Source organism: Microcaecilia unicolor, chromosome 7 (assembly GCF_901765095.1).
Source record: "Microcaecilia unicolor chromosome 7, aMicUni1.1, whole genome shotgun sequence".
NCBI lineage: Eukaryota > Metazoa > Chordata > Amphibia > Gymnophiona > Siphonopidae > Microcaecilia > Microcaecilia unicolor.
The window spans coordinates 129,885,328-129,910,439 of NC_044037.1; the positions used below are offsets into that span (position 1 = coordinate 129,885,328).

General features: G+C 43.1%; 1 protein-coding gene across 3 annotated transcripts in view; it reads left to right on the plus strand.

The window, feature by feature from the left end:
* Window positions 1-25,112, plus strand: part of COL6A2 (collagen type VI alpha 2 chain) — a 479,211-nt gene that overhangs the window by 137,745 nt on the left and 316,354 nt on the right. For all 3 annotated transcript variants that reach the window (XM_030210351.1, XM_030210352.1, XM_030210353.1), the window contains exon 4: window positions 1,830-1,850. In XM_030210351.1, coding sequence (XP_030066211.1) covers window positions 1,830-1,850 — 21 coding nt within the window. The remainder of the gene's footprint in view (window positions 1-1,829; window positions 1,851-25,112) is intronic.

The window sequence follows — 25,112 nt, forward strand, 5'->3', positions numbered from 1 at the left end:
AATGACCTTCTTAGCTTCAGAATGTTTAGTACAGGAACAGTGCTGGGCAGACTTTTACGGTCTGTGCCCTGAGAAAGGCAGGGACAAATCAGAACTCGGGTATACATATAAAGTATCACATACCATGTAAAATGAGTTTATCTTGTGGGGCAGACTGGGTGGACCATTAAGGTCTTTATCTGCCATCATTTACTATGTTGCTATGTTTCCTGTTCAAAATTTGGACGTTTTGTGTAAAACGTTGTTACAAGAAATGATTTACTTGGGGGAAAGAGCTCTAGAGCACTCGCTACTGTTTATAATTTAAGAGCAGGCGCTGTATTTATAAGTTTTAGGATATTAATTTCTCCACCAATCACCAGAGGTGATAATTGCAATATTGCAATAAATTAAATAAATTAAGTATATATCTCTGTTGAAATTCGAAAGCATGTACTCAGAGCACAAAGAGACTATACTTTTAGCTTCAGGAAAGTTTTATTTTAAAATACAATTTCACACGAGAGGTAGGTTTTTAAAAGGATCTTAGAACAGAGAATTTGTGCATAAAATAGAACAAAGTAACAGGTAGGTTAACTCACAGTCCTTGTTACAAGCATGCTGTGGTCCAGCTGATTGATGAGCACATGGTCAGGACAGGAGCAGGGCTTCTACAGTGAGTGGGTCTGAGTTGCTTGCAGCTGAAGAGAGAGAATCTGAATCTTGGGGAAACAGCTTTTGCTTTTATATCTTGCAAGCTGCAGGAGGATATGATCACAGAGTCCCAGCACCTGCTTCCTGGTTTGCACTGGATAACTTGCAAGGCATTATGGTTATTGTAGTCTGTTCACATGATCTGCATTATAGGTCTCTCCTTTCTGCAGATGTCCTGGCGTCCATTTGTCTGATAGATGATGGGAGGGGCAGGTATACCTCTGATGACAGGCAAATGTTTTGTTTATGGTTTCCCCTCTAAAGTCTTTGTTATCAATAGCTGGAGTTATGCCTTTTCCAGACTATCTGTCTGCTGGTGAAGATGTCTATGTGATTCTTCAAGTATCCACCTTAGTCATGCTTTTGTTCAGTCTTTTTAGGTGGGAGGGCAGAGAGAGTTTTATTTCTCTTTGAAGCACAGTACCCTTTTGTCTCTTAAATGTCTTTTAAATGTTCCCCAAAGGGAGAGGGAAGAGGGCTTTTGGAATGAAAGCCAGTTCTGCTGCAGTGTCAAATATATATTTTTAAAAGCTGCACAAATATATTGGTGTATATATATGTATCTGATCCAACACAACATCATGCTACACATTTAATTCTGATGATTGGCTTATACCATAACAACGTTACTATTTCCATGCAAACCAATCAGGTCTGCCAAATGCCACAAACAAAAACATGCCTATATCTTCATGCATGCACCAGAGCAAAACCACGACTGGCTTAGTCTTTGCCTGATGATCTAGAGCAGTGGTTTCCTAATTTGTTCTGAGGGACTTCCACCCAGGAAGATTTTCAGGATATCTGTACTGAATAGTAATAACAATAGGTGATTTCAATTGCCTCAGTGTTAACTGGGTAAATATCGCATCAGGACATCTTAGAGTGATAATGTTTCTAGGTGAAATAAATGATTGCCGTATGGAAGCAGTGCATGCAAATATATATATAATGCACATTGATTGTGGATATCCTGAAAACATGAGTTCACCAAATTAGGTTTGTGAACCATTGAATAGAGCTATCTGATAGTTCAAGGAAAAGGAGCACAAAAAGCACAATTCATTTGAGAGTAGGCAGGTGGGGATATTTTACATTTTGTTTCTAATGTTTTCTTTGCTATTTTGTTTTTACAGAAACATAAAGCATACGAAGAGGTAAGCACTAACCTTTATTAACCTCCTCATGCCCATATTCATTATATTATACAATAGCAATCGATATGTTTTTAATCGCCTGGGTGACTGGAAGGCATCACACCCGGCATATAGTGTGGGATTGAGGAAATCTTCAGGCTCTGGAACTCTGAGGACATGTTGTGTGAGGGAAGAGCAAGCTCTCAAGGATCTGCCTCTATGGAGCTGTCTTTCTCTTATGTCCACCAGTCATTTCATTCCACAGGCACTCCACAAAGTCCATTGTCTAGGCCAACCTCTAAATAAAAACATTTTATTGAAATGCAGGTAAAAATACCAAGAAATGGGGAAAAGTTCAAACAAAATCATCTATCAAAACACTATGGTAGCAATTCTATAAATTGGTGCCAAGCTTTAGGCACAACAGTGCTATGCTGAACATTTTATTTTGGGTTAAGTGGGAAAATGTGATTCATGGCATAGCAACAGTTTGGAAAAACAATGTAACAGGTTTCTGATAAATGTGTAGTCAAAAGTCTGATTTTACGTGCATGTACACAGAGAATATAAATTATAAAAAAAAGTGTTGATAAATTGCAAGATTGTTTAGGTTAAAACAATGTTTGTTTTAGCATAAGTAAGAATGACTTCAGAAAATTAAGTTTAGGCTTACTCTGCTAATTAGAATAGGGGTTTCTGATATAGACTGGTCCAATCTTATGCGTGTGATGCAGTGGCATAGCCACAGGTGGGCTTGGGTGGGCCAGGGCCCACCCATTTATGGCTCAGGCCCACCCAACAGTAGCATATGTTTAGTGGTAACTGGTGGGAATCCCAAGCTCCGCCAGCTGAACATTTTCCCCTGATGGTAACGAAAATGCTACTCTCCACGACACCTGCGCATGCTCAGTTTTCAGTGCATGCCTGCTGCCAAGGTGGAAAGAAGCGTTTTCCCACCAGCTGAGATAATTTTTTTTTTGGGGGGGGGGAGAACACTTGGTGCCCACCCAATTCTTGCCTAGGCCCACCCAAAATTTGTTGTCTGGCAGTGGCTACGCCCCTGGTGTGATGTGGGATGAATGTCAGTGATGATAGTGAGGTTTAGCTGTATTGGTTTGGGTTGGTTGTGTCTGATTTGGAGTGGTGGTGTAATATTGGGTACAATATTAATTTTTAAGCTAGGGCGAAAATGTAACCCAGGGATAAAAATATATATATATATATATTTTTTTTTTTTTTTTAACCTTGGGGGGACGTCGGAAGCTCCGGACCTGGAGGCTGTCACCCGGGTCGAAGTAGTGCTTCAGGAGGGAGTCAGCGCCATGGATTTCGGCCCCGGGGGTGTGTGATCACGTCCTCAGGCATTGTTGTGGGATCCGTGACATCTTCGTCATCTTTGGGCCTGTTTTGGGCCAGATCTCAGCAGTCAGGAGGATCGGAGAGAGGTCGCGGGTCCGGGAAGTTCAGTGCTGCGGCTGGCAGGGCTGCAGGAGGCCCGCGCAGCGGTGTTGGGTCCCGGGGACGATTGGGCACATCCCCGGGGGCAAAGCGGTGTATCGGGCATGTGCGGTGCCCTGTTAAGGGCCGGTTGTGGTTTGCGGGGCAGCACGGTGTGGCCCGGGTTTCCCCTGTAGTCTTCGGCGCCTGTTTGGAGCTGGCGTCGGTGGGCAATGAGGGCCCAAGCGTTCTTGGTCTCTTCGGACCCGGTTGCGGGTCGAGGGCAAAGGGTGGCGGGTCCGGAGCACTCCGGATGTCACAGTGAGGGAGCGTGGTTGTCAGGCGTCCACCATGATCGTGAGGGGGACACCGAAGATAGAGGAAGCCAGGATCTGGGCAGGGAAGGAGCCGGTTTGCAGCCTACTCTTTCGGGAGCAGTGCAGAAGAGGTCACGGGTGCGCACACACAAGTGTGCACCAGTGCCGTTTTTGGAACTCTGGGAGGCCTCACTGAGGCCTGGGCCTAAATTTCAAAATGGAGTTCCAGGCAAAATGGCGGTTTCGGGGCGTTTTGTTTTTGCTCCGTTTTGAATGGAGACATTTGGGACCGGAACCGCTGGTGGTGGTCGAGAGAGGAGAAAAGCAGGAATCAGGTAAGGGATTTTTTAGCCTAAAATTTTATTTGGTTTATTTTAAAATTATGAAAATTGTTTTTTTTATTTTTAGAAATTAAAGGGTTAATGGGATTTAAATTCTATTTGTGGTTCTGGGGTCGGGAGATTATAGTGAATTTTTCTGGTGGGTTAAATTTGGAATTTAAATATTTTTAGTGGGAGTTTTAAAAGGGGGGCCAAAAAGGGGTCTAAATTGGGGATTAAAATTTTGAATTCAATGTGATAGGAAGAGAATGAGGTAATTTAATTTTTGATATGGGTTTTTATTAAATTTGGGATTTTTAGAGGGGTTTTAGGGGAGATAATTGTGTGCAGACATTAAAAAAGGGTATTTTTTAAAATTTGAAGTCATAATTCAGTAGTGGGTAAGGGGTTTAATTGTTGGGAAACATTTGGGGTAATTTGGGGTTACATTTGAATGCTTTTTTTACAAAATTATTTAGTTTTTCCATTGATTTCTATGAGAAAAGGAAAGTTAAAATGGAGATTCAGTTGTGCTGACCAAGATTCCGTTGGTCAGCAGAGAAAATTGGAATCCTGAGAGGGACATTGGATTGGCTGAGTGGTCTCGGAATCTCAAGCCAAGATTCCGTTACCTGGGTGACGGCGCTGCTGACCATTGGGCAGAAGGGTGAAGGCTGTTGGAGGGAGTGGATGTGATGTGCATGGTGTCTGAAGAGAGAAATTAACAGGGAGACAATGGTTATCTGAAAAGAGTGCTGGGTGCATGAAATTAAAATTCTAACACTGAATTGAAAGGGTAAATATCTTGTGGAGTGTGAATAACAATTTGATTTAGGTAATGGGATTGGATACTGTGTATGCTTATATTGAACACATCCTTTCAGTTTAGGGAAGTAAGTGATAGAATAGGCTGGGAAGTGAAGTGCCTTTTGATTATGTTTATTTCTAATAGTTATCAGCCCCAGTATTTGGCAGTCCATTTAAATGTCACCTAGTAGAGTTTTTTGGGGTTGAAGAAGTTAGGGAGGTAGGGTCTTCTCTCCATTTTATTTAATTAAGTGTGAGGTGAAGGAGGAAGAGAAACTTAGATTTTAGCAAAGCTTTTGACACGGTACCCCACAGGAGGCTCTTAAATAAACTCGATGGGCTGAAAATAGGTCCCGAAGTGGTGAACTGGATTAGGAACTGGTTGACGGACAGACGCCAGAGGGTGGTAGTAAATGGAGTTCGCTCGGAGGAGGGAAAGGTGAGTAGTGGAGTGCCTCAGGGATCGGTGCTGGGGCCGATTCTGTTCAATATATTTGTGAGTGACATTGCCGAAGGGTTAGAAGGTAAAGTTTGCCTATTTGCGGATGATACTAAGATTTGCAACAGAGTGGACACCCGGGAGGGAGTGGAAAGCATAAAAAAGGATCTGAGGAAGCTAGAAGAATGGTCTAAGGTTTGGCAATTAAAATTCAATGCGAAGACATGCAAAGTGATGCATTTAGGGAGTAGAAACCCACGAGAGACTTATGTGTTAGGCGGTGAGAGTCTGATAGGTACTGAGGGGGAGAGGGATCTTGGGGTGATAGTATCCGAGGATCTGAAGGCGACGAAACAGTGTGACAAGGCGGTGGCCGTAGCGAGAAGGTTGCTAGGCTTTATAGAGAGAGGTGTGATCAGCAGAAGAAAGGAAGTGTTGATGTCCCTGTACAAGTCGTTGGTGAGGCCCCACCTGGAGTATTGTGTTCAGTTTTGGAGGCCGTACCTTGCGAAGGATGTTAAAAAAATGGAAGCGGTGCAAAGAAAAGCTACGAGAATGGTATGGGATTTGCGTTCCAAGACGTATGAAGAGAGACTTGATGACCTGAACATGTATACCCTGGAGGAAAGGATGAACAGGGGTGATATGATACAGACGTTCAAATATTTGAAAGGTATTAATCCGCAAATGAATCTTTTCTGGAGATGGGAAGGCAGTAGAACGAGAGGACATGAAATGAGATTGAAGGGGGGCAGACTCAGGAAAGATGTCAGGAAGTATTTTTTCACAAAGAGGCTGGTGGACGCTTGGAATGCCCTCCCTTGGGAGGTGGCGGAGATGAAAACGGTAAAGGAATTCAAACATGCGTGGGATATGCTTAAAGGAATCCTGTGCAGTAGGATTGGATCCTCAGCAGCTTAGCCGAAATTGGGTGGTGGAGCAGGTGGGGGAAGAGGGGTTGGTGGTTGGGAGGTGAGGATAGTGGAGGGCAGACTTATACGGTCTGTGCCAGAGCCGGTGATGGGAGGCGGAACTGGTGGTTGGGAGGCAGGAAATACTGCTGGGCAGACTTGTACGGTCTATGCCCTGAAAAAGGCAGGTACAAATCAAGGTAAGGATACACATATGAGTTTATCTTGTTGGGCAGACTGGATGGACTTTGAAGGTCTTTTTCTGCCGTCCTCTACTATGTTACTATGTTACATGGAAGACAGCATCTGAAAAGGTGACCGGGCCCCCACGCAAGAAAGATTGGAACTGTAGCGATTCCAGGGAGAAGAGGAAAACCAGCTAAGTAACTGGGAAATAAATTTTCAAGCTATACTTATCTGAGGTGAAGTCCGGAGTCTTTAACCTAAGGAGACAAAAAGTGACAACAAAGTATCAAATTCTTGGGAAGGGTAAGGTGATGGAATAGTAAAGAAACCAGTTGCAACTGGCGGGTAGAAAGCAAAAATAAATGCAAGAAAGGGGAACTTATCTGATGCTGTTGTAGGTAGGACAGCGTATCCTGCCTGAAAAAGGGAAAATACAAGAAACATTGTTAGAATTTTCAAACGAAGCAATTGTATTGTTATTTAAGTGTTCAGAGCTAAGCTCTCAACAGAAAATTTTGTGTTAAAAAGTTATCATAATTTTTGGACACCAATAAAATTTATATTTTGCAATTATCCAAACTGGTCTCATTCAAATTCAGAATCTATCCTAAACATAGTTTTTCATTTCTCTCCTGCCCTTTGAGGACGGGAGACGATTTTAGTTATTTTGTGCCTCCTCCCAGTTTTGGCAGAGAGTTCCTGAGTGTGAGCCACGACTACTGACATCCCACATTCTGAGAACTCATTGGCAACATTGCTTGCCTTACCAGGGAAGGCAGGTCACAATATAAGTACTCTCCTTTGTCCTTAGCTGCCCACCAGTTGAGGACTTCCCACAGGATTTTCCTGTCCTGTTCAAGGTACAGCTTGGCCTCACTATGCTGGTAACAGGATAGGCTTTCTGGAGAGGTCCCAAAGTTAAATGAACAAGCCAGTTTTCTTCAATACCTGACAAGTTGGCTTAAGAGGACACTCCCTGACCAAGTCTTAGATGCCAGATTAAATCAGTGAGTAAAGGAGAGGACACTCTAAGCCCCCTCTTGCCATCAGCTGCATGCTGTTTGAAAATAATCTTGGAAGCACTGAGTATTGAGAAAAGTGCCCCCTTCTCTCATTGCAAGCAGTGAATATATAGCTGGTCCTAGTTTAGAGAGGAAAGTGACAGGGATTTTCTTAGAAACAGATCTGGTTGGGATCTCACGGGAGGGGAGTTGCTCAAGATGACTGCAAACTGTTAGGCTGTGTGTCACTTGGAGCAGAGCTGGAGTCCCTGTTTATCTTGTCTTGGTTTTCTTCATGGAAATATGTTGTACACTAGAAGGAAGGGGGTGAAGAAAGCTGTACTGCCACCGGCAATGTCATTCCTGATCAAGCAGAAGATTGATCAGTATACAGCCAAACCTCTGCTGGTGAGTGCTGAAGAGATCTCTGCATCAGGGCTAGGCAAGGGAGCACCTAACGCTTTAGGGAATAAGGACATGATAATGTCCTCTCCATCGATGGCTAACCTCCACTGAGTCCATTGACTGAATGGGCCGAGGCTGCAAGTATTCAGCCTGCCAAAGTTGCAGGAGGTGAAGCTCAAGACAGCAGGACCATGCCTGTAATTGTGTCGGTTGAGGCTAAGAGCTCCAGGGTTGCCAAGGAAAGTGCCCCCTCAGTGGTGATGCTGGATATTCTCTGGAAGACGATTAAGAAATTGGATTCAACCATGGAGAAGTCAGCACAAGAAACATCAACTCTTGTGAGTAAAGTGGAACAGTTATGTCAGTCATTGGATAATGTTAAAAAAGAATACTTGGAGTAGGTTTCTCAAACGCAGATGGACGTGAACTCTTAAAGATACAGTTACAACTATAGTTACAGACCAGAAGTTTATCCCTCAGAAATTAGAACAACTGGATAACTTTAAGATGGTTAAATATTAGAGTATTGAATTTTCCAAGAGCTGTTTGGGTTTCTCCAGTAGCTTTATTTAAAAAGTTTCTTTGGAGATGTTCAAAGTTCCTTCTGAACCCATTCCCCCATTTAAAAAGATATATTATTTACCTTCTACTATTAAAAATCCTATAAGGGAAACTGGATTAGATACTCAAACTCTTATTCCAATAGAAGAAGAAGATAGTTTGCATGATATTTCTGCTGTATTAGAAGATTCTTTGTCAGATGTGTCTGACAGAGCTATATTATTGGTCTCTTTCATTTTTGAACAAGTTTTAAATGCTGTAATGAGATTATATTTTAGGAACTCCAGCCTTTGGTTCTGTGGTCAGAGAATTTGGATGTATTCTGACACGACAAAATCAACTCAGGAGTGAAGGAAGGAGTTCCGTGCAATGAGGGAAGAGACTAAATAATTAGGGACAACATATCTTTTGGAATATCCTTGTAAATGTGTTGTGAAGTACTTAGTAACTAAGTATGTTTTCTTTACTCCAGAACATCTTAGAATATTTTTGGACCTTAAGAAGACATCAAGCATAGGTCTATCTAGTTAGTTGGCTTTAAGAATTTAGGCAGGGCAGTCTGGTTAGACCTTTTCTTTAATACATTTATTCTTTTTGGATCTCTCTGTATTTTTATTTGCCTCTCTCTCTTATTGTGGGGGTCTAAGGAAGAGTTAAGATTACCTATATTCATGTTACTGTGTGGCTACTTACTCTGTGGGTAAGTGACATTATTTTATTCTGAGCTTGGTAACAAAGTTTAGGGTTTAAAAGATTATCAATAGAGATCAAACAAAATAAAACATGGAAAAGAAAATAAGATGATACCTTTTTTATTGGACATAATACATTTCTTGATTAGCTTTCGAAGGTTGCCCTTCTTCGTCAGATCAGAAATAACCAAATGTGGTAGCAAATAGTATATATAAGAGAAACATCAAAGCATTACTTTGACAGTCTGACAGAGTGGGAGGGTGGGGGTATGCATGGGGACATCAAAGTATTTCATTGATATTCTAACAGGATGGGTGTTGGTAGGTGAGAGGAGGGTAATAAACAGAAAAATAAACAGAGAAATACAGCTTTATGGTTTATAATGGGTTAGAAAACCCAGATCCTTATTAAGTCCTGTTTATTGGGTGTCAAAATATTCAATCATTCTTATTTCAAAGGTCTTATGTTCCTGTATTGTTTTAAAATTACCTTTCAGTATTCTTACTGTGAAATCACTGATGCAGTGTTCTGGTCTTGTAAAGTGTTGGCCCACAGGGGTGGGGGCTTGACTGGCACCGGCTATTTTCATGTGATGTCTGTGCAGATTGAATCTTGTCTTAAGCATCTGGCCTGTTTCTCCAATATAGCATCTTTCGTTACATTTTTTACACTGAATGATATATACCACATTGGAAGATGAGCATGTAAAATAGTCCTTTATTCACAAGGGAATATTTTTCCCTTGTGAATGACTGTGGGGTCTTGTGAAATGTTCTGGCATAGTTTGCAGATGGATGTGTTACAGGGAAACGTGCCCTTTTCTTTTTCAGTCTGTGTTGGGAGTTTACTTCTGATCAGCTTGTGTTTTAAGTTTGGTGGCTGTCGGAAGGCCAGCACTGGTAGGGATGGGAATATCTCTTTCAGTAATTCCTGGAGTAGCGGCTGTAGGTCTCTTATGATTTTCCTCAGTTTCTCCAGCTCTGGGTTGTATGTCACTACAAGGGGAATTCTGTCTGTGGCTTTTTTTTTCTTTGTACTGTAGCAGATTTTCCTTGGGTGTTTTGAGGGAGGAGGCAATATTTTTGGAGATTATTTTGGGGTTGTGGGCCAACACTTTACAAGACCAGAACACTGCACCAGTGATTTCACAGTAAGAATACTGAAAGGTAATTTTAAAACAATACAGGTATTTTGACACCCAACAAACAGGACTTAATAAGGATCTGGGTTTTCTAACCCATTATAAACCATAAAGCTGTATTTCTCTGTTTATTTCTCTGTTTATTACCCTCCTCTCACCTACCAACACCCATCCTGTTAGAATATCAATGAAATGCTTTGATGTCCCCATGCATACCCCCACCCTCCCACTCTGTCAGACTGTCAAAGTAATGCTTTGATGTTTCTCTTATATATACTATTTGCTACCACATTTGGTTATTTCTGATCTGACGAAGAAGGGCAACCTTCAAAAGCTAATCAAGAAATGTATTAAGTTATGTCCAATAAAAAAGGTATCATCTTATTTTCTTTTCCATGTTTTATTTGTTTGATCTCTATTGATAACCTTTAAGAGTGGACTAACATGGCTACCACACCTCTCTACTTAGGGTTTAAAAGAGGAATTGTAGGATATTGATAAACACAGAATTTTAAAATAAAAAAAGCAAGCAAAATTTATTAACTAGTCTCCATAGCCTTTCCCCCATAGTTTTAAAACGTGAAGATTCTGCCACAGCTTAAAGATCAGGGTTTAAAAGAGGAATTGTAGGATATTGATAAACATAGTTAGAATTGTAAAATAAAAAAAGCAAGCAAACTTTATTAGCTAGTCTCCATAGCCTTTTCCCCATAGTTTTAAAACTTGAAGTTTCTGCCACAGATTAAAGATTAGGGTTTAAAAGATGAATTCTGGGATATTGATAAACACAGAATTTTAAAATAAAAAAAGCAAGCAAACTTTATTAGCTAGTCTCAATAGACTTTCCCCCATAGTTTTAAAACTTGAAATTTCTGCCACAGCATTAACAGATAGTCTCTAGAAGGCACAGAAGGGCCCAGTTCAGTCTTAGAAAGAAAATAAAAATATAAGAGAGGGAAGCAAGTATTAACTAGTTTCCATAGTGTACAATCCCTTTGCCCTATAATTTTAAACTAAAAATTTCTCTAGAGGTAGAAACTTCACAGCCAAGAGTATAAAAAGGATAGTAGCTAGGCCTGAACTGTTCTAAAAGAAAATTATTCTTTGTTCTTGCCTGCTGGAGAGGTAGCACTGCAGTTGACCAGAATTAGGTGTGAATTGAGGTGTGAGGAAGTAGAATAGTTGCTAAGGTTACTAAGGGCAATTTGATTACTGGGATAGCTTCAAAGGGTTTGTTTGAAATACAGTAGTCTCCTTAGAATCCAAACTATAAAGAGAGGAAAGGTCGCACTCAACTTTCTTTCTAAGTTCTGAGAGAAGAGGACATCTCTGGGGTAAGTGACATTATTTTATTCTGAGCTTGGTAACTTAAAGTTTAGGGTTTAAAAGTGGAATTGTAGGATATTGATAAACCCAGTTAGAATCTCTCTATATAAAACGCACCTCCAACGTTCTAATGAAGCCTCTGTTAGTTAGCCAACATTCTAAGTGAAGGGGGTGAGATCGCATTGTGTCTGCCCCGCCCACGCGTCAAACGTGATGACGTCGAGGGCGGAGCAATGACACTCAACCAATCGCAACGCTCGGCAGCGAAGCGTCAGGGAAGGAGGCGGCGCTCTCGACGTCTAACCTTCCCTTCGCTGTGTTCCGCCTTCTTCTGACGTCAAGGATGACGTCAAAAGAAGGCGGAACACAGCGAAGGGAAACCTAGACGTCGGGAGCACCGCCTACTTCCCTGACGCTTCGCTGCCGGAACCGCCACGGAGGTAAATTTAAAAACAAGGAAAAAAAAAACCCATGTTGGGGGGAGAGAAGAGGGTGGCCACTAAAGTACAACAATGGGAGCGGGAGGGCAGGGGAGAAATGACAGCATGGATGCGAAGGGGGGGGGGAGAAGAGGGCGGGCCAGGCTGGGACATGGGAGAGAGAGGAGCATGGATGCAAGGGGGGGTCATGGAAGGGAAACAGGGGACTTGCTAGAAAAGGATGAATGGAGGCGGCAGGGGACAGAGGAGCATGGATGGGCATGGATTGGGAGGGCAGGGCTCAGGGAGAGAGGGCAATTGCTGGATAGGGAAAATGGAGGGGCCAGGTGACAGATGAGCATGGATGGGCATGGATTGGAAGGGCAGGACTCAGGGAGAGGGGAATTGCTGGATAGGGATGAATGGAGGGCACAGATGGGCATGGATGCATATGGATTGCAGGGCAGGCCTCAGGCAGAGAGGGGAATTGCTGGATAGGGATGCATGGAGGGGCCAGGTGACAGAGGAGCATGGATTGGAAGGGCAGGACTCAGGGAGAGGGGAATTGCTGGATAGGGATGAATGGAGGGGACAGATGGCCATGGATGGATATGGATTGCAGGGCAGGCCTCAGGCAGAGAGGGGAAATGCTGGATAGGGAAAAATGGAGGGGCCAGGTGACAAAGGAGCATGGATGGGCATGGATGCATATGGATTGCAGGGCAGGCCTCAGGCAGAGAGGGGAATTGCTGGATAGGGATGAATGGAGGGGCCAGGTGACAGAGGAGCATGGATTGGAAGGGCAGGACTCAGGGAGAGGAGAATTGCTGGATAGGGATGAATGGAGGGGACAGATGGCCATGGATGCATATGGATTGCAGGGCAGGCCTCAGGGAGACAGCGGAATTGCTGGATAGGGATGAATGGAGGGGCCAGGTGACAGAGGAGCATGGATTGGACTCACACTTTCACTCTGACTCTCAAATACTCACTCTCACATACACTCTCCCAAACATACACACTCCGAGGAAAACCTTGCTAGCGCCCGTTTCATTTGTGTCAGAAACGGGCCTTTTTTACTAGTTATAAAATAAAAAAAGCAAGCAAACTTTATTAACTAGTCTACATAGCCTTTTCCCCATAGTTTTAAAACTTGAAGTTTCTGCCACAGCTTAAAGATTAGGGTTTAAAAGAGTAATTGCAGGATATAGATAAACACAGAATTTTAAAATAAAAAAAAGCAAGCAAACTTTATTAGCTAGTCTTCATAGCCTTTTCCCCATAGTTTTAAAGCTTGAAGTTTCTGCCACAGCATTAACAGAAGGCATAGAAGGGCCCAGTTTAGTCCTCATTCGCACCCACCCTCTCCTAGCTCAACTCTTCATTTATAGTCAATTATTCTAATTAAGACAACAAGAGGGGAATTTTCAATTTTCATTAGAGTCTGAATTACATTTAATTAGTGTCTAAGAAGCAAACCCTAAATAAATTACAGATTACAACAGTCAAAAGATCATTATTTTCATCTGCTATCCCTAGTGTTGTAAGAAGTTTTAATTAAACAACTCTATAATATTAAGATGCAGACGGTAGTGCAGCAACGAGAGGGGTGCTATCCAGTCTTTTACACTGAGTGTCACATGCATGATTATCTCCCATTTGGTGAGATGTCATATGTGTGTGCTCGATGCAAAGAGATCCTAGCTCTCAGAGAACGAGTCTGTTCTCTTGAGCCTAGAGTAGCAGACTTGGAGGACCTGAGGGAGACAGAGAGGTACATAGAGGAGGCCTACAGGGACGTTGTAGAGAAGTCCCACCTCCAATCTGGCAGCTCCTGGGCTGCCTTGGAGGAGGGAGGCCTCCTAAAAGGAGAGCATCACCCTGGTGAGGCTGGAAGTAATCCTGTAGACAGGACCAGCACACCAGGGAATGCAATATCCTCTCACAACGAGGATGTGTCTCCAGGAGCTACTGCCCAGTTGGGAAGGATTAAGACAGCTGTTGTAGTGGGTGATTCAGTTATTAGGCATATAGATAGCTGGGTGGCTGGTGGATGTAAGAATTGCCTAGTGATTTGCCTGCCTGGTGCGAAAGTGGCAGACCTCACGCATCACCTAGATAGGATTGTAGATAGTGCTGGGGAGGAGCCGGCTGTCTTGGTACATGTGGGTACCAATGACAAAGGAAAATGTGGGGGAGAGGTTCTGGATGCTAAATTTAGGCTCTTAGGTAGAAAGCTCAAATCCAGAACCTCTAGGGTACCATTTTCTGAAGTACTACCCGTTCCACGTGCAGGGCCCAAGAGACAAGCAGCGCTCAATGCATAAATGAGTCGATGGTGCAGGGAGGATGGTTTTAGACTTGTTAGGAACTGTGCAACATTCTGTGGAAGGGGGAGCCTATTCCAAAAGGATGGGCTCCACCTTAACCAGGGTGGGACCAGGCTGCTGGCATTGGCATTTAAAAAGGAGATAGAGCAGCTTTTAAACTAGAGACTGGTTCGGAATAAGGTATTTTTTAAAGATATCACCAAAACAGGGAAGATAGGGTATCCCGATAGTGAGGTTGCAAAAGAGACCATAGTAGACCAGGTATCCTTAAATAAAAATTGGACAAAAGATTGCAAGTTAATACTGTCAAGTACTGAGCATGATGTAAATAGGAACAACAAACATAGTTTGAAATGCCTATATGCAAATGCCAGAAGTAGTACTGAGCATGATGTAAATAGGAACAACAAACATAGTTTGAAATGTCTATATGCAAATGCCAGAAGCCTAAGAAATAAGATGGGAGAGTTAGAATATATTGCACTAAATGAAAAATTAGATACAGTAGGCATCTCTGAACCTGGTGGAAGGAGGGTAACCAGTGGGACACTGTCATACCGGAGTACAAATTATAACGTAGTGATAGGGTGGATCGGATTGGTGGAGGGGTACCATTGTATATTAATGAGAGCCTTGAATCAAATAGATTGAAAATTCTGCAGGAAACAAAACATGTCTTGGAATCACTGTGGATTGAAATTCCATGTGTAAAGGGGAAAAGGATAGTGATAGGAGTGTACTACCGTCTGCCTGCCCAGGATGAACAGACGGATGTAGAAATGTTATCAGAAATTAGGGAGGCTAACAAACTGGGCAACATGATAATAATGGGTGATTACAATTACCAAACAAAATCACACCTTCCTACCTTGTATACAACGTGTTTGAGAGTAACAATGGCACACAACAGGTGAAAAAAAGTAAAAAATGTGGAGAAAAAAGACATCAGATCACTCGGAAACTCCTCGTTCTTAAAGGCCACGCCTTTTGTATAATGAGGGAACCATATCAGTCATGTGTCTTCAAAAAAACTCCACTCAAACAAATTTCACACTGGCTTTTACACTGGCTTGGCCACGTACTCCACAAACACTTGTAAAGGAAAACATAAATTTCACATATTCCAAAGCTTGGCCAGAGTACTTATCTCAGCTGACGAACTCTCCGACATTATTTTATAAATCCAGCCTCTTATATGATGTACTCCACACTTCCATAAAGTCCCGACAGGGAAACCCTGTTTCGCTACAGTATAGCTGCTTCAGGGGAACATTTCCATACATTAAAGTCAGTCCAAGCTCTTCATGTCCAGCCGTCTCCAATTCACTCTGGTACAAAAAATGGCGGACGGCTTCTACACTCCCACAAAAAGCTTATATACTCGGCGTCTGACGTCACTCCTAAATCTTCCAATCATATGTCTCAGCCATCAAAGAAAAGCTTTCCATTCAATCGCTACATTTAAACCCCTAGGTATGACAGTCTGTAACTCAAATATCCAACGCTCCTCTCTTTGTCTTAAAAGTTGTCTAATGTCCCCTCTTCTTTCTGTAACTCTCATTTGCTCCAATACAATGCATCTCAATTCTGAAAACTGATGATGATATTGTAAACAATGCGATACCATGGGTTCATATAATTTCTCTGCTTGGATACAATATCTGTGTTCTATTAACCGAGTCTTTAAACCTCGGGAAGTCTGTCCCACATAACATAATGCACATGGGCACATTATGATGTATATTACATTTGCTGAAGAACAGTCCGTAATAGAATGCAACCTGTACACCTTCTCAGAGTGAGGATCAATAAATTCATTGGATTCTATCATAATGTTACACACAGAACAATGACCACAAGCTCTATGAAACCCCTCTTCACGTCTTCTGGCCACATCACGATTCCAAACTTCCGCCGGACATAAGGTATCATTAAGATTATTATTATGTTGAAACGCAAAGATCACTCTCAAATCTCGAAAACAGGGGTGCACTTGCAGCAAAGGTAGATGACGCTTGATAATTTTAGACATTTTATCTGAATGAGCATTAAAACGTGTTACAAATGTTAACACCTCTTCTGAATCCTGGGTCTTCTGACTAGGATGTAAAAGCCACTCTCTATGATTATTCCTGGCTCTCTTCTTGGCTTTAGCCACCAATTTCTTAGGATAACCTCTATTGATCAATTTTAATTCCAACTGGTTAGCCTGTTGTTGATAACCCATAGTAGAAGAACAAATCCTCCTATATCTCAAAAATTGCGCAAAGGGGATATTCATTCTTCAGTGATGTGGATGCATACTCATATACTGTAAGGTAGTATTCCGATCCATGGGCTTAATATATACTGAAGTTTCCACCCGCTGATGTGTTAAACTCACCCAAATATCCAAAAACGCAATGGCTGAAAAGCTGTGTTTGGCTTCAAACTTTATCGTCTTATGACATGCATTTAGTTCATTCACAAAGTGATTCAGTTGGTCCACTGTACCCCTCCATGCCATAAAAATGTCTTCTATATATCTGAACCAACATATGGCATGCACAAATAAAGTGGACGTGTAGATCCATCACTTCTCAAAATACTCCATAAAGAGGTTGGCGATTGGTGGGAGAACATGCAGCACCCATGGAGACACCTGTCTTTTGAAAATAAAACTTCTTGTTTGTATGCATGTCATAAGATGATAAAGTTTGAAGCCATTTTTTGTACCAGAGTGAATTGGAGACGGCTGGACATGAAGAGCTTGGACTGACTTTAATTTATGGAAATGTTCCCCTGAAGCAGCTATACTGTAGCGAAACAGGGTTTCCCTGTCGGGACTTTATGGAAGTGTGGAGTACATCATATAAGAGGCTGGATTTATAAAATTATGTCGGAGAGTTCGTCAGCTGAGATAAGTACTCTGGCCAAGTTTTGGAATATGTGAAATTTATGTCTCCTTTACAAGTGTTTGTGGAGTACGTGGCCAAGCCAGTGTGAAAGCCAGTGTGAAATTTGTTTGAGTGGAGTTTTTTTGAAGACACATGACTGATACGGTTCCCTCATTATACAAAAGGTGTGGCCCTTAAGAACGAGGAGTTTCCGAGTGATCTGATGTCTTTTTTTCTCTCCACATTTTTTTTACTTTTTTTCACCTGTTGTGTGCCATTGTTACTCTCAAACACGTTGTATACAAGGTAGGAAGGTGTGATTTTGTTTGATAATATATTCTACCTATTCCGCATGATTTCAATTGCCCCAATATTGACTGGGTAAATGTAACATCAGGGCATGCTAGGGAGGTAAAATTCCTTGACAAAATCAAGGATTGCTTTATGGAGCAGCTGGTACAGGAGCCGACAGAACGAAAAATTCTAGACCTAGTCCTTAGTGGAGCACATGATCTGGTCCAAGAGGTAATGGTGATGGGGCCGCTTGATAACAGTGATCATAATATGATCAGATTTGATATTAGCTTTGGAGTATAATCAGGAAATCCAATATGTTAGAATTTAACTTTCAAAAAGGAGACTACGATAAAATGAGAACAGTGAAAAAAAAACTTAGAAGAGCAGCTGCTAGGGTCAAAAATTTACATCAGACGTGGATGCTGTTCAAAAATACCATCCTAGAAGTCCAGGACAAATATTTTCCATATATTAAAAAAGGAGGGAGGAAGACCAAATGACAGCCGGCATGGTTAAAAAATGAGGTGAAGGAAGATATCAGAGCTAAAAGAAAATCCTTCAGAAAATGGAAGAAAGAACTGACTGTAAATAGTAAGAAACAGCATAAGGAATGTCAAGTCAAATGCAAAGTGCTGATAAGGAAGCAAAGAGGGACTTTGAAAAAAAGATTGCGTTGAAGGCAAAAACACGTAGTAAAAATTTTTTTAGGTATATTAAAACAAGAAGATGGCAAAAGAATCTGTTGGACCGCTAGATGACCGAGGGGTAAAAGGGGCAATCAGGAAAGACAAAGCCATAGCGGACAGTAATTCTTTGTTTCGGTCTTCACCAAGGAAGATTTGGGAGAGATACCGGTGCCGGAAATGGTATTCAAAGCTGACGAGTCAGAGAAACTGAATGATATCTCTATAAACCTAGAGTATGTAATGGGGTAATTTGACAAATTGAAGAGTAGTAAATCTCCTGGACCGGATGGTATTCATTCCAGAGTACTGATAGAATTGAAAAATGAACTGGCAGAACTATTGTTAGTAATATGTAACTTATCTTTAAAATCGAGCGTGATACCGGAAGATTGGAGGGTAGCCCATATAATGCCGATATGTAAAAAAAGGTTCCAGAGGGAATCCAGGAAATTATAGGCTGGTGAGCCTGAAGTCGGTGCCAGGCAAAATGGTAGAGACTATTATAAAGAACAAAATTACAGAGCATATTTAAAAGCATGGATTAATGAGACAAAGAGGGGTATAATTGAACGGGGCCAGCCATCTCTAAGGGCGGCCATCTGTAATGATGGCGCCGTAAAGCAGCATAACCGACCATATTATTGAAACAAGATGGCTGGCCATCTTTCGTTTCGATAATACGGTCGGGGCTGGCCAAATCTCAACATTTTGGCCAGCCAGAGATGGCCGCCATTGGTTTTCGCTGAGAATGGAAACTAATGGCGGCCATCTCAAACCCGGCCAAATTCAAGCCATTTCGTCGTGGGAGGAGCCAGCATCTGTAGTGCACTGGTCCCCCTCACATGCCAGGACACCAACTGGGCACCCTAGGGGGCACTGCAGTGGACGTCACAAATTGCTCCCAGCTGCATAGCTCCCTTACCTTGGGTGCTGAGCCCCTCAAATCCCCCCCCCAAAACCCACTACCCACAACTGTACCATAGCCCTTAGGGATGAAGACGGGCACCTACATGTGGGTACAGTGGGTTTTGGGGGGGTTTGGAGGGCTCTCATTTACCACCACAAGTATAACAGGTAGGGGGGCGATGGGCCTGGGTCCGCCTGCCTGAAGTGACTGCAGTATCCACTAAAAACTGCTCCAGGGACCTGCATAGTGCTGTGATGGAGCTGGGTATGACATTTGAGGCTGGCATAGACACTGGCAAAAAATGTATTTAAATTTTTTTTTTTGGGTGGGAGGGGGTTGGTGACCACTGGGGGAGTATGGGGAGGTGATCCCCGATTCTCTCCGGTGGTCATCTTGTCAGTTTGTGCACCTTTTTGAGGCTTGGTCGTGAACAAAAAGGGACCAAGTAAAGTCGGCCAACTGCTTGTCAGGGCCGGCCTTCTTTTTTCCATTATTGGCCAAGGCCGGCCATCTCTTAACAACGCCCCTGCCCCGCCTTCGGTACACTGCTGATACCCCCCTTGAACTTTGGCTGGCCCTGCGACAAAAAGCAGTTGAAGCCGGCCAAAATCAGCTTTCGATTATACCGATTTGGCTGGCTTTAGGAGAAGGCCGGCCATCTCCCGATTTGTGTTGGTAGATGGCCGCCCTTCTCCTTCGAAAATAAGCAGGATAGCCAACATGGCTTTAGTGAAGGGAAATCTTGCCTCACCAATCTATTACATTTCTTTGAACAAGTGAACAAACATGTGGATAAAGGTGAGCCGGTTGATATTGTGTATCTGGAATTTCAAAAGGTTTTTGACAAAGTACCTCATGAAAGACTCCAGAGGAAATTGGAAGGTCATGGGATAGGAGGTAATGTCCTATTGTGGATTAAAAACTTGTTAAAGGATAGAAAACAAATCCAAAGGTCACTACTCCATCCTCATCCTCCTCGACCTATCCACCGCTTTTGCCACTGTCAATCATAATTTACTTCTTGCTGCACTATCCTCATTTGGGTTCCAGGGCTCTGTCCTCTTCTGGTTCTCCTCTTATCTCTCCCACCGTACCTTCAGAGTACATTTTCATGGATCTTCCTCCACCCCCATCTTGCTCTCTGTTGGAGTTCCTTAGGGATCTGTCCTTGGACCCCTTCTTTTTTCAATCTACACCTCTTCCCTGGGCTCGCTGATCTCATCTCATGGTTTCCAATACCATCATTATGCTAATGACACCCAGCTTTACCTCTCCACACCAGAAATCACTGCGGAAACCCAGGCCAAAGTATCGGCCTGCTTATCCGACATCGCTGCCTGGATGTCCAACTGCCACCTGAAACTGAACATGGCCAAGACCGAGCTCATTGTCTTTCCACCCAAACCCACTTCTCTCCCTCCACTCTCTATTTCAGTCAACAACACCCTCATCCTCCCCGTCTCATCTGCCCGCAACCTTGGAGTCATCTTTGACTTCTCCCTCTCCTTCTCTGCCCCTATCCAGCAGACAGCCAAGACCTGTCGCTTCTTTCTCTATAACATCAGCAAAATTCGCCCCTTCCTCTCCGAGCACACCACCCGAACTCTCATCCACTCTCTCATCACCTCTCGCCTTGATTACTGCAACCTACTCCTTACTGGCCTCCCACTTAACCATCTATCCCCCCTTCAATCCGTTCAGAACTCTGCTGCCTGTCTTATCTTCCGCCTGAACCGATATGCTCATATCACCCCTCTCCTCAAGTCACTTCACTGGCTTCCGATCAGGTACCACATACAGTTCAAGATTCTCCTACTAACCTACAAATGCACTCAATCTGCAGCCCCTCATTACCTCTCTACCCTCATCTCCCCTTACGCTCCTACCCGTAACCTCCGCTCACAGGACAAATCCCTCCTCTCAGTACCCTTCTCCACCAACGGCAATTCCAGGCTCCACCCTTTCTGCCTCACCTCACCCTATGCTTGGAATAAACTCCCTGAGCCCATAAGCCAAGCCCCCTCCCTGCCCATCTTCAAATCCTTGCTCAAAGCCCACCTCTTCAATGTCGCTTTCGGCACCTAACCATTGTACCTCTATCCAGGAAATCTAGACTGCCCCCAATTTGATTGACTGCACTTTTTAGTCCTTTAGATTGTAAGCTCCTTTGAGCAGGGACTGTCCTTTTTTGTTAGATTGTACAGCGCTGCGTAACCCTGGTAGCGCTTTAGAAATGTTATTAGTAGTAGTAGAGTAGGGTTAAATGGTCAGTATTCTCAGTGGAGAAGGGTAGATAGTGGGGTTCATCAGGGGTCTGTTCTGGGACCGCTGCTTTTTAACATATTTATAAATGATCTAGAGATGGGAGTAACTAGTGAGGTAATTCAATTTGCTGACGACACAAAGTTATTAAAAGTTGTTAAATCTCGAGAGGATTGTGAAAAATTACAAGAAGACCTTACGAGACTGGGCGTCTAAATGGCAGATGACGTTTAATGTGAGCAAGTGCAAAGTAATACATGTGAGAAAGAGGAACTGAACTATAGCTATGTAATGCAAGGTTCCATGTTAGGGGTCACCGACCAAGAAAGGGATCTTGGCGTCGTTGAAATCCTCTGCTAAGTGTGCTGCAGCGGCTAAGAAAGCAAAAAGAATGTTAGATATTATTAGGAAAGGAATGGAAAACAAAAGTGAGGACGTTATAATGTCTTTGTATTGGTCCATGGTTAGACTGCACCTCAAATATTGTGTTCAATACTGGTCACCGCATCTGAAAAAAGATGTGGAGCGGCATAATCGTACGCGAACGCCCATCTCCATGGGCGTCTATGTCCGAGAACGGGTATGTGAAAGGGTGGGACAGACCGTATTTTCGAAAAAAATGGGCATCCACCTTTCGTTTCGAAAATACGGTTTGTACGGACCAAAATGCCATGGAATTAGTCGTTTGTGAGCTGGGCGTTTGTTTTTTTTTTTGTGATAATGGAAAATAAAAACGCCCAGCTCAGAAACGTCGTAATCCAAGCCATTTGGTCGTCGGAGGGGCCAGGATTCTTAGTACACTCACCCCCCTGACATGCCAGGACACCAACTGGACACCCTAGAGGTCAGTGCGGTGGACTTCAGAAAACGGTCCCACATGCCTAGCTCCCTTACCACGGGTGCTGAGCCCCCAACCCCCCTCCCCCAAAACCCACTACCCACAAATGTACAACACTACCATAGCTCTTAGGGGTGAATGGGGCACCTACATTTGGGTACAATGGGTTTTGGTGGCCTCCCATTTACCAGCACAAGTGTTACAGGTAGGGGGGGATGGGCCTGGGTCCGCCTGCCTGAAGTGCACTGCGGTACCCACTAAAAGTGCTCCAGGGACCTGCACACACGCAGGCCTCTAGGACTTGTTGCTGCTGTATAACCTTGGCACACCAGTTGACACCTGAAGACTAATCTCTTTGAAAAAGTCCTTTATTTGAATAAGCACGTTTACTCACAGTTAACTGCAGATCAGAGGTTGTGCCCCACTGGCAAAGAGTCTTCCTGGTACTGAGATTAGCAGTAGGTCAGAACTGGCAGAATGCTGTACAATGCCCTCTTTCAGCAACATTCAAGGGAAGAACTAAGTGCTGTAACGTGGCTAACACATGAAAGGGATCTAAAACTGTGTTACAAAAATGGCCACTACCTCATGGACTACCGGAAACAAAACAGGGCATACTCTGACCCAGTAAGCAGGGGGGAAAGCACCATGGGAGTAGAGCCTACCAACTACCAACATTGTGAGCATTTAACACAAGCTACTGGAATCACGGAGCCCAATACCCTACACCCACCACAATGCATTGCTGATGTGACTCTGCAGTGCGCATAACAGAAAAGGTGTCACACTCACCCGAGAGCCACATCAGAACCAGGGAAAGGCTGTCACAGGATAGAACACATTCTGCTGTCATGGAGGTGGGTAGGGCATTTGAGGCTGGCATAGAGGCTGGAAAAAAAAGTTTTTAAAGTGGGTTGTTTTTTGGTGGGAGGGGGTTAGTGACCACTGGGGGGGGAGTCAGGGGAGGTGATCCCCGATTCCCTGCGGTGGTCATCTGGTCAATTGGGGCACTTTTTTGGGACTTGGACCTGAAAAAAAAGGGTCCAAATAAAGCGGACCAAATTCTCGTCAAAAACGCCCTTCTTGTTTCGATTATCAGCTAAAGACGCCCATCTCTCCTCGGCCAATAACCACGCCCCAGTCCCGCCTTCGCCAAGCCCCCGTCAACTTTGTTCGTTCCTGTGATGGAATGCAGTTGAAGACGACCAAAATCGGCTTTCAATTATTTGGTTCAAAATATGAGTGTCTTTCTCTTTCGAAAATAAGCTGGATAGTGTAATTAGAAAAGGTACAGAAAAGGGCAACAAAATGATAAAGGGGATGGGATGACTTCCCTATGAGGAAAGGCTGAAGTGGCTAGGGCTCTTCAGCTTGGAGAAGAGACGGCTGAGGGGAGATATGATAGAGGTCTATAAAATAATGAGTGGAGTGGAACGGGTAGAGGTGAATCATTTGTTTATTCTTTCCAAAAATACTAGGACTAGGGGGCATGCGATGAAGCTGCAAAGTAGCAAATTTAATACGAATTGGAGAAAATGTTTCTTCACTCAATGTGTAATTAAACTCTGGAATGCATTGCCAGAGAATATGGTAAAGGCAGTTAGCTTATCAGGGTGTAAAAAGGGTCTGGGCGGCTTCCTAAAGGAAAAGTCCATAGACCATTTTAAATTGACTTGGAGAAAATACACTGCTCATATCTGGGATAAGCAGCATAAAATGTATTGAGCTTTTTTTGGGATCTTACCAGGTATTTGTGACCTGGATTGGCCACTGTTGGAAACAGGATGCTGGGCTTGAAGGACCTTTCGTCTGTCCCAGTGTGGCAATACTTACTGTATGTACTTTATTTACTTGTGTAATCTAACTTTCTATTACTGTAACAAGTGTGTACTTGTGATGTTATCATATCTCCCCTCAGCTGTCTCTTCTCCAAGCTGAAGAGCCCTAGATGCTTCAGCCTTTCCCCATAGGGAAGTCGTCCCATCCCCTTTATCATTTTTGTTGCCCCTCTCTGTACCTTTTCTAATTCCACTATATCTTTTTTGAGATGTGGTGACCAGAATTGAACACAATATTTGATGTGCGGTCGCACCATGGACCGATACAAAGGCATTATATAACGTCTTCACTTTTTTTTTTTTTAATATATTTTTATTGAAACACAGAGGTACAAAAACAGCACAGCACACCTTAAGGTACAAATCAATGCGCAAATAAAGAAAACACAACTAAGCGCACAGGACCAATGTGTGATTAGAAACTCGTAAACAGCACTTTTGTTTTCCATTCCTTTCCTAATAATACCTAACATTCTATTTGCTTTCTCAGCCGCCGCAGCATACTGAGCTAAGCAGAGCACTTCAACGTATTATCAACAACAACGCTGAGATCCATTTCTTGGTCGGTGACTCCTAATGTTGAACTTTGCACTACGTAGCTATAGTTCGGGTTCCTCTTTCCCACATGCATCACTTTGCACTTGCTCACATTAAACATCATCTGCCATTTAGACACCCAGTTTCCCAGTACCGTAAGGTCCTTTTGTAATTTTTCACAATCCTCTCGAGATTTAACAACTTTGAATAACTTTGTGTTGTCAGCAAATTGAATTACCTCACTAGTTACTCTCATCTCTAAATCATTTATAAATATGTTGAAAAGCAGTGGTCCCAGCACAGACCCCTGATGAACCCCACTATCTACCCTTCTCCACTGAGAATACTGACCATTTAGCCCTACTCTCTGTTTTCTATCCTTTAACCAGTTTTTAATCCACAATAGGACACTACTTCCTGTCCCATGACCTTCCAATTTCCTCTGGAGTCTTTCATGAGGTACTTTGTCAAAAACCTTTTGAAAATCCAGATACACAATATCAACTGGCTCGCCTTTATCCACATGTTTGCCAAAGTATCAGCCTGCCTGTCTGACATTGCTGCCTGGATGTCTCAGCGCCATCTGAAACTAAACATGACCAAGACTGAGCTTCTCATTTTCCCCCCTAAACCAACCTTTCCTCCTCACCCATTCTCTATTTCTGTGGATAACACTCTCATCCTTCCTGTCTCATCAGCTCGTAACCTTGGGGTCATCTTCGACTCCTCCCTCTCCTTCTCTGCACATA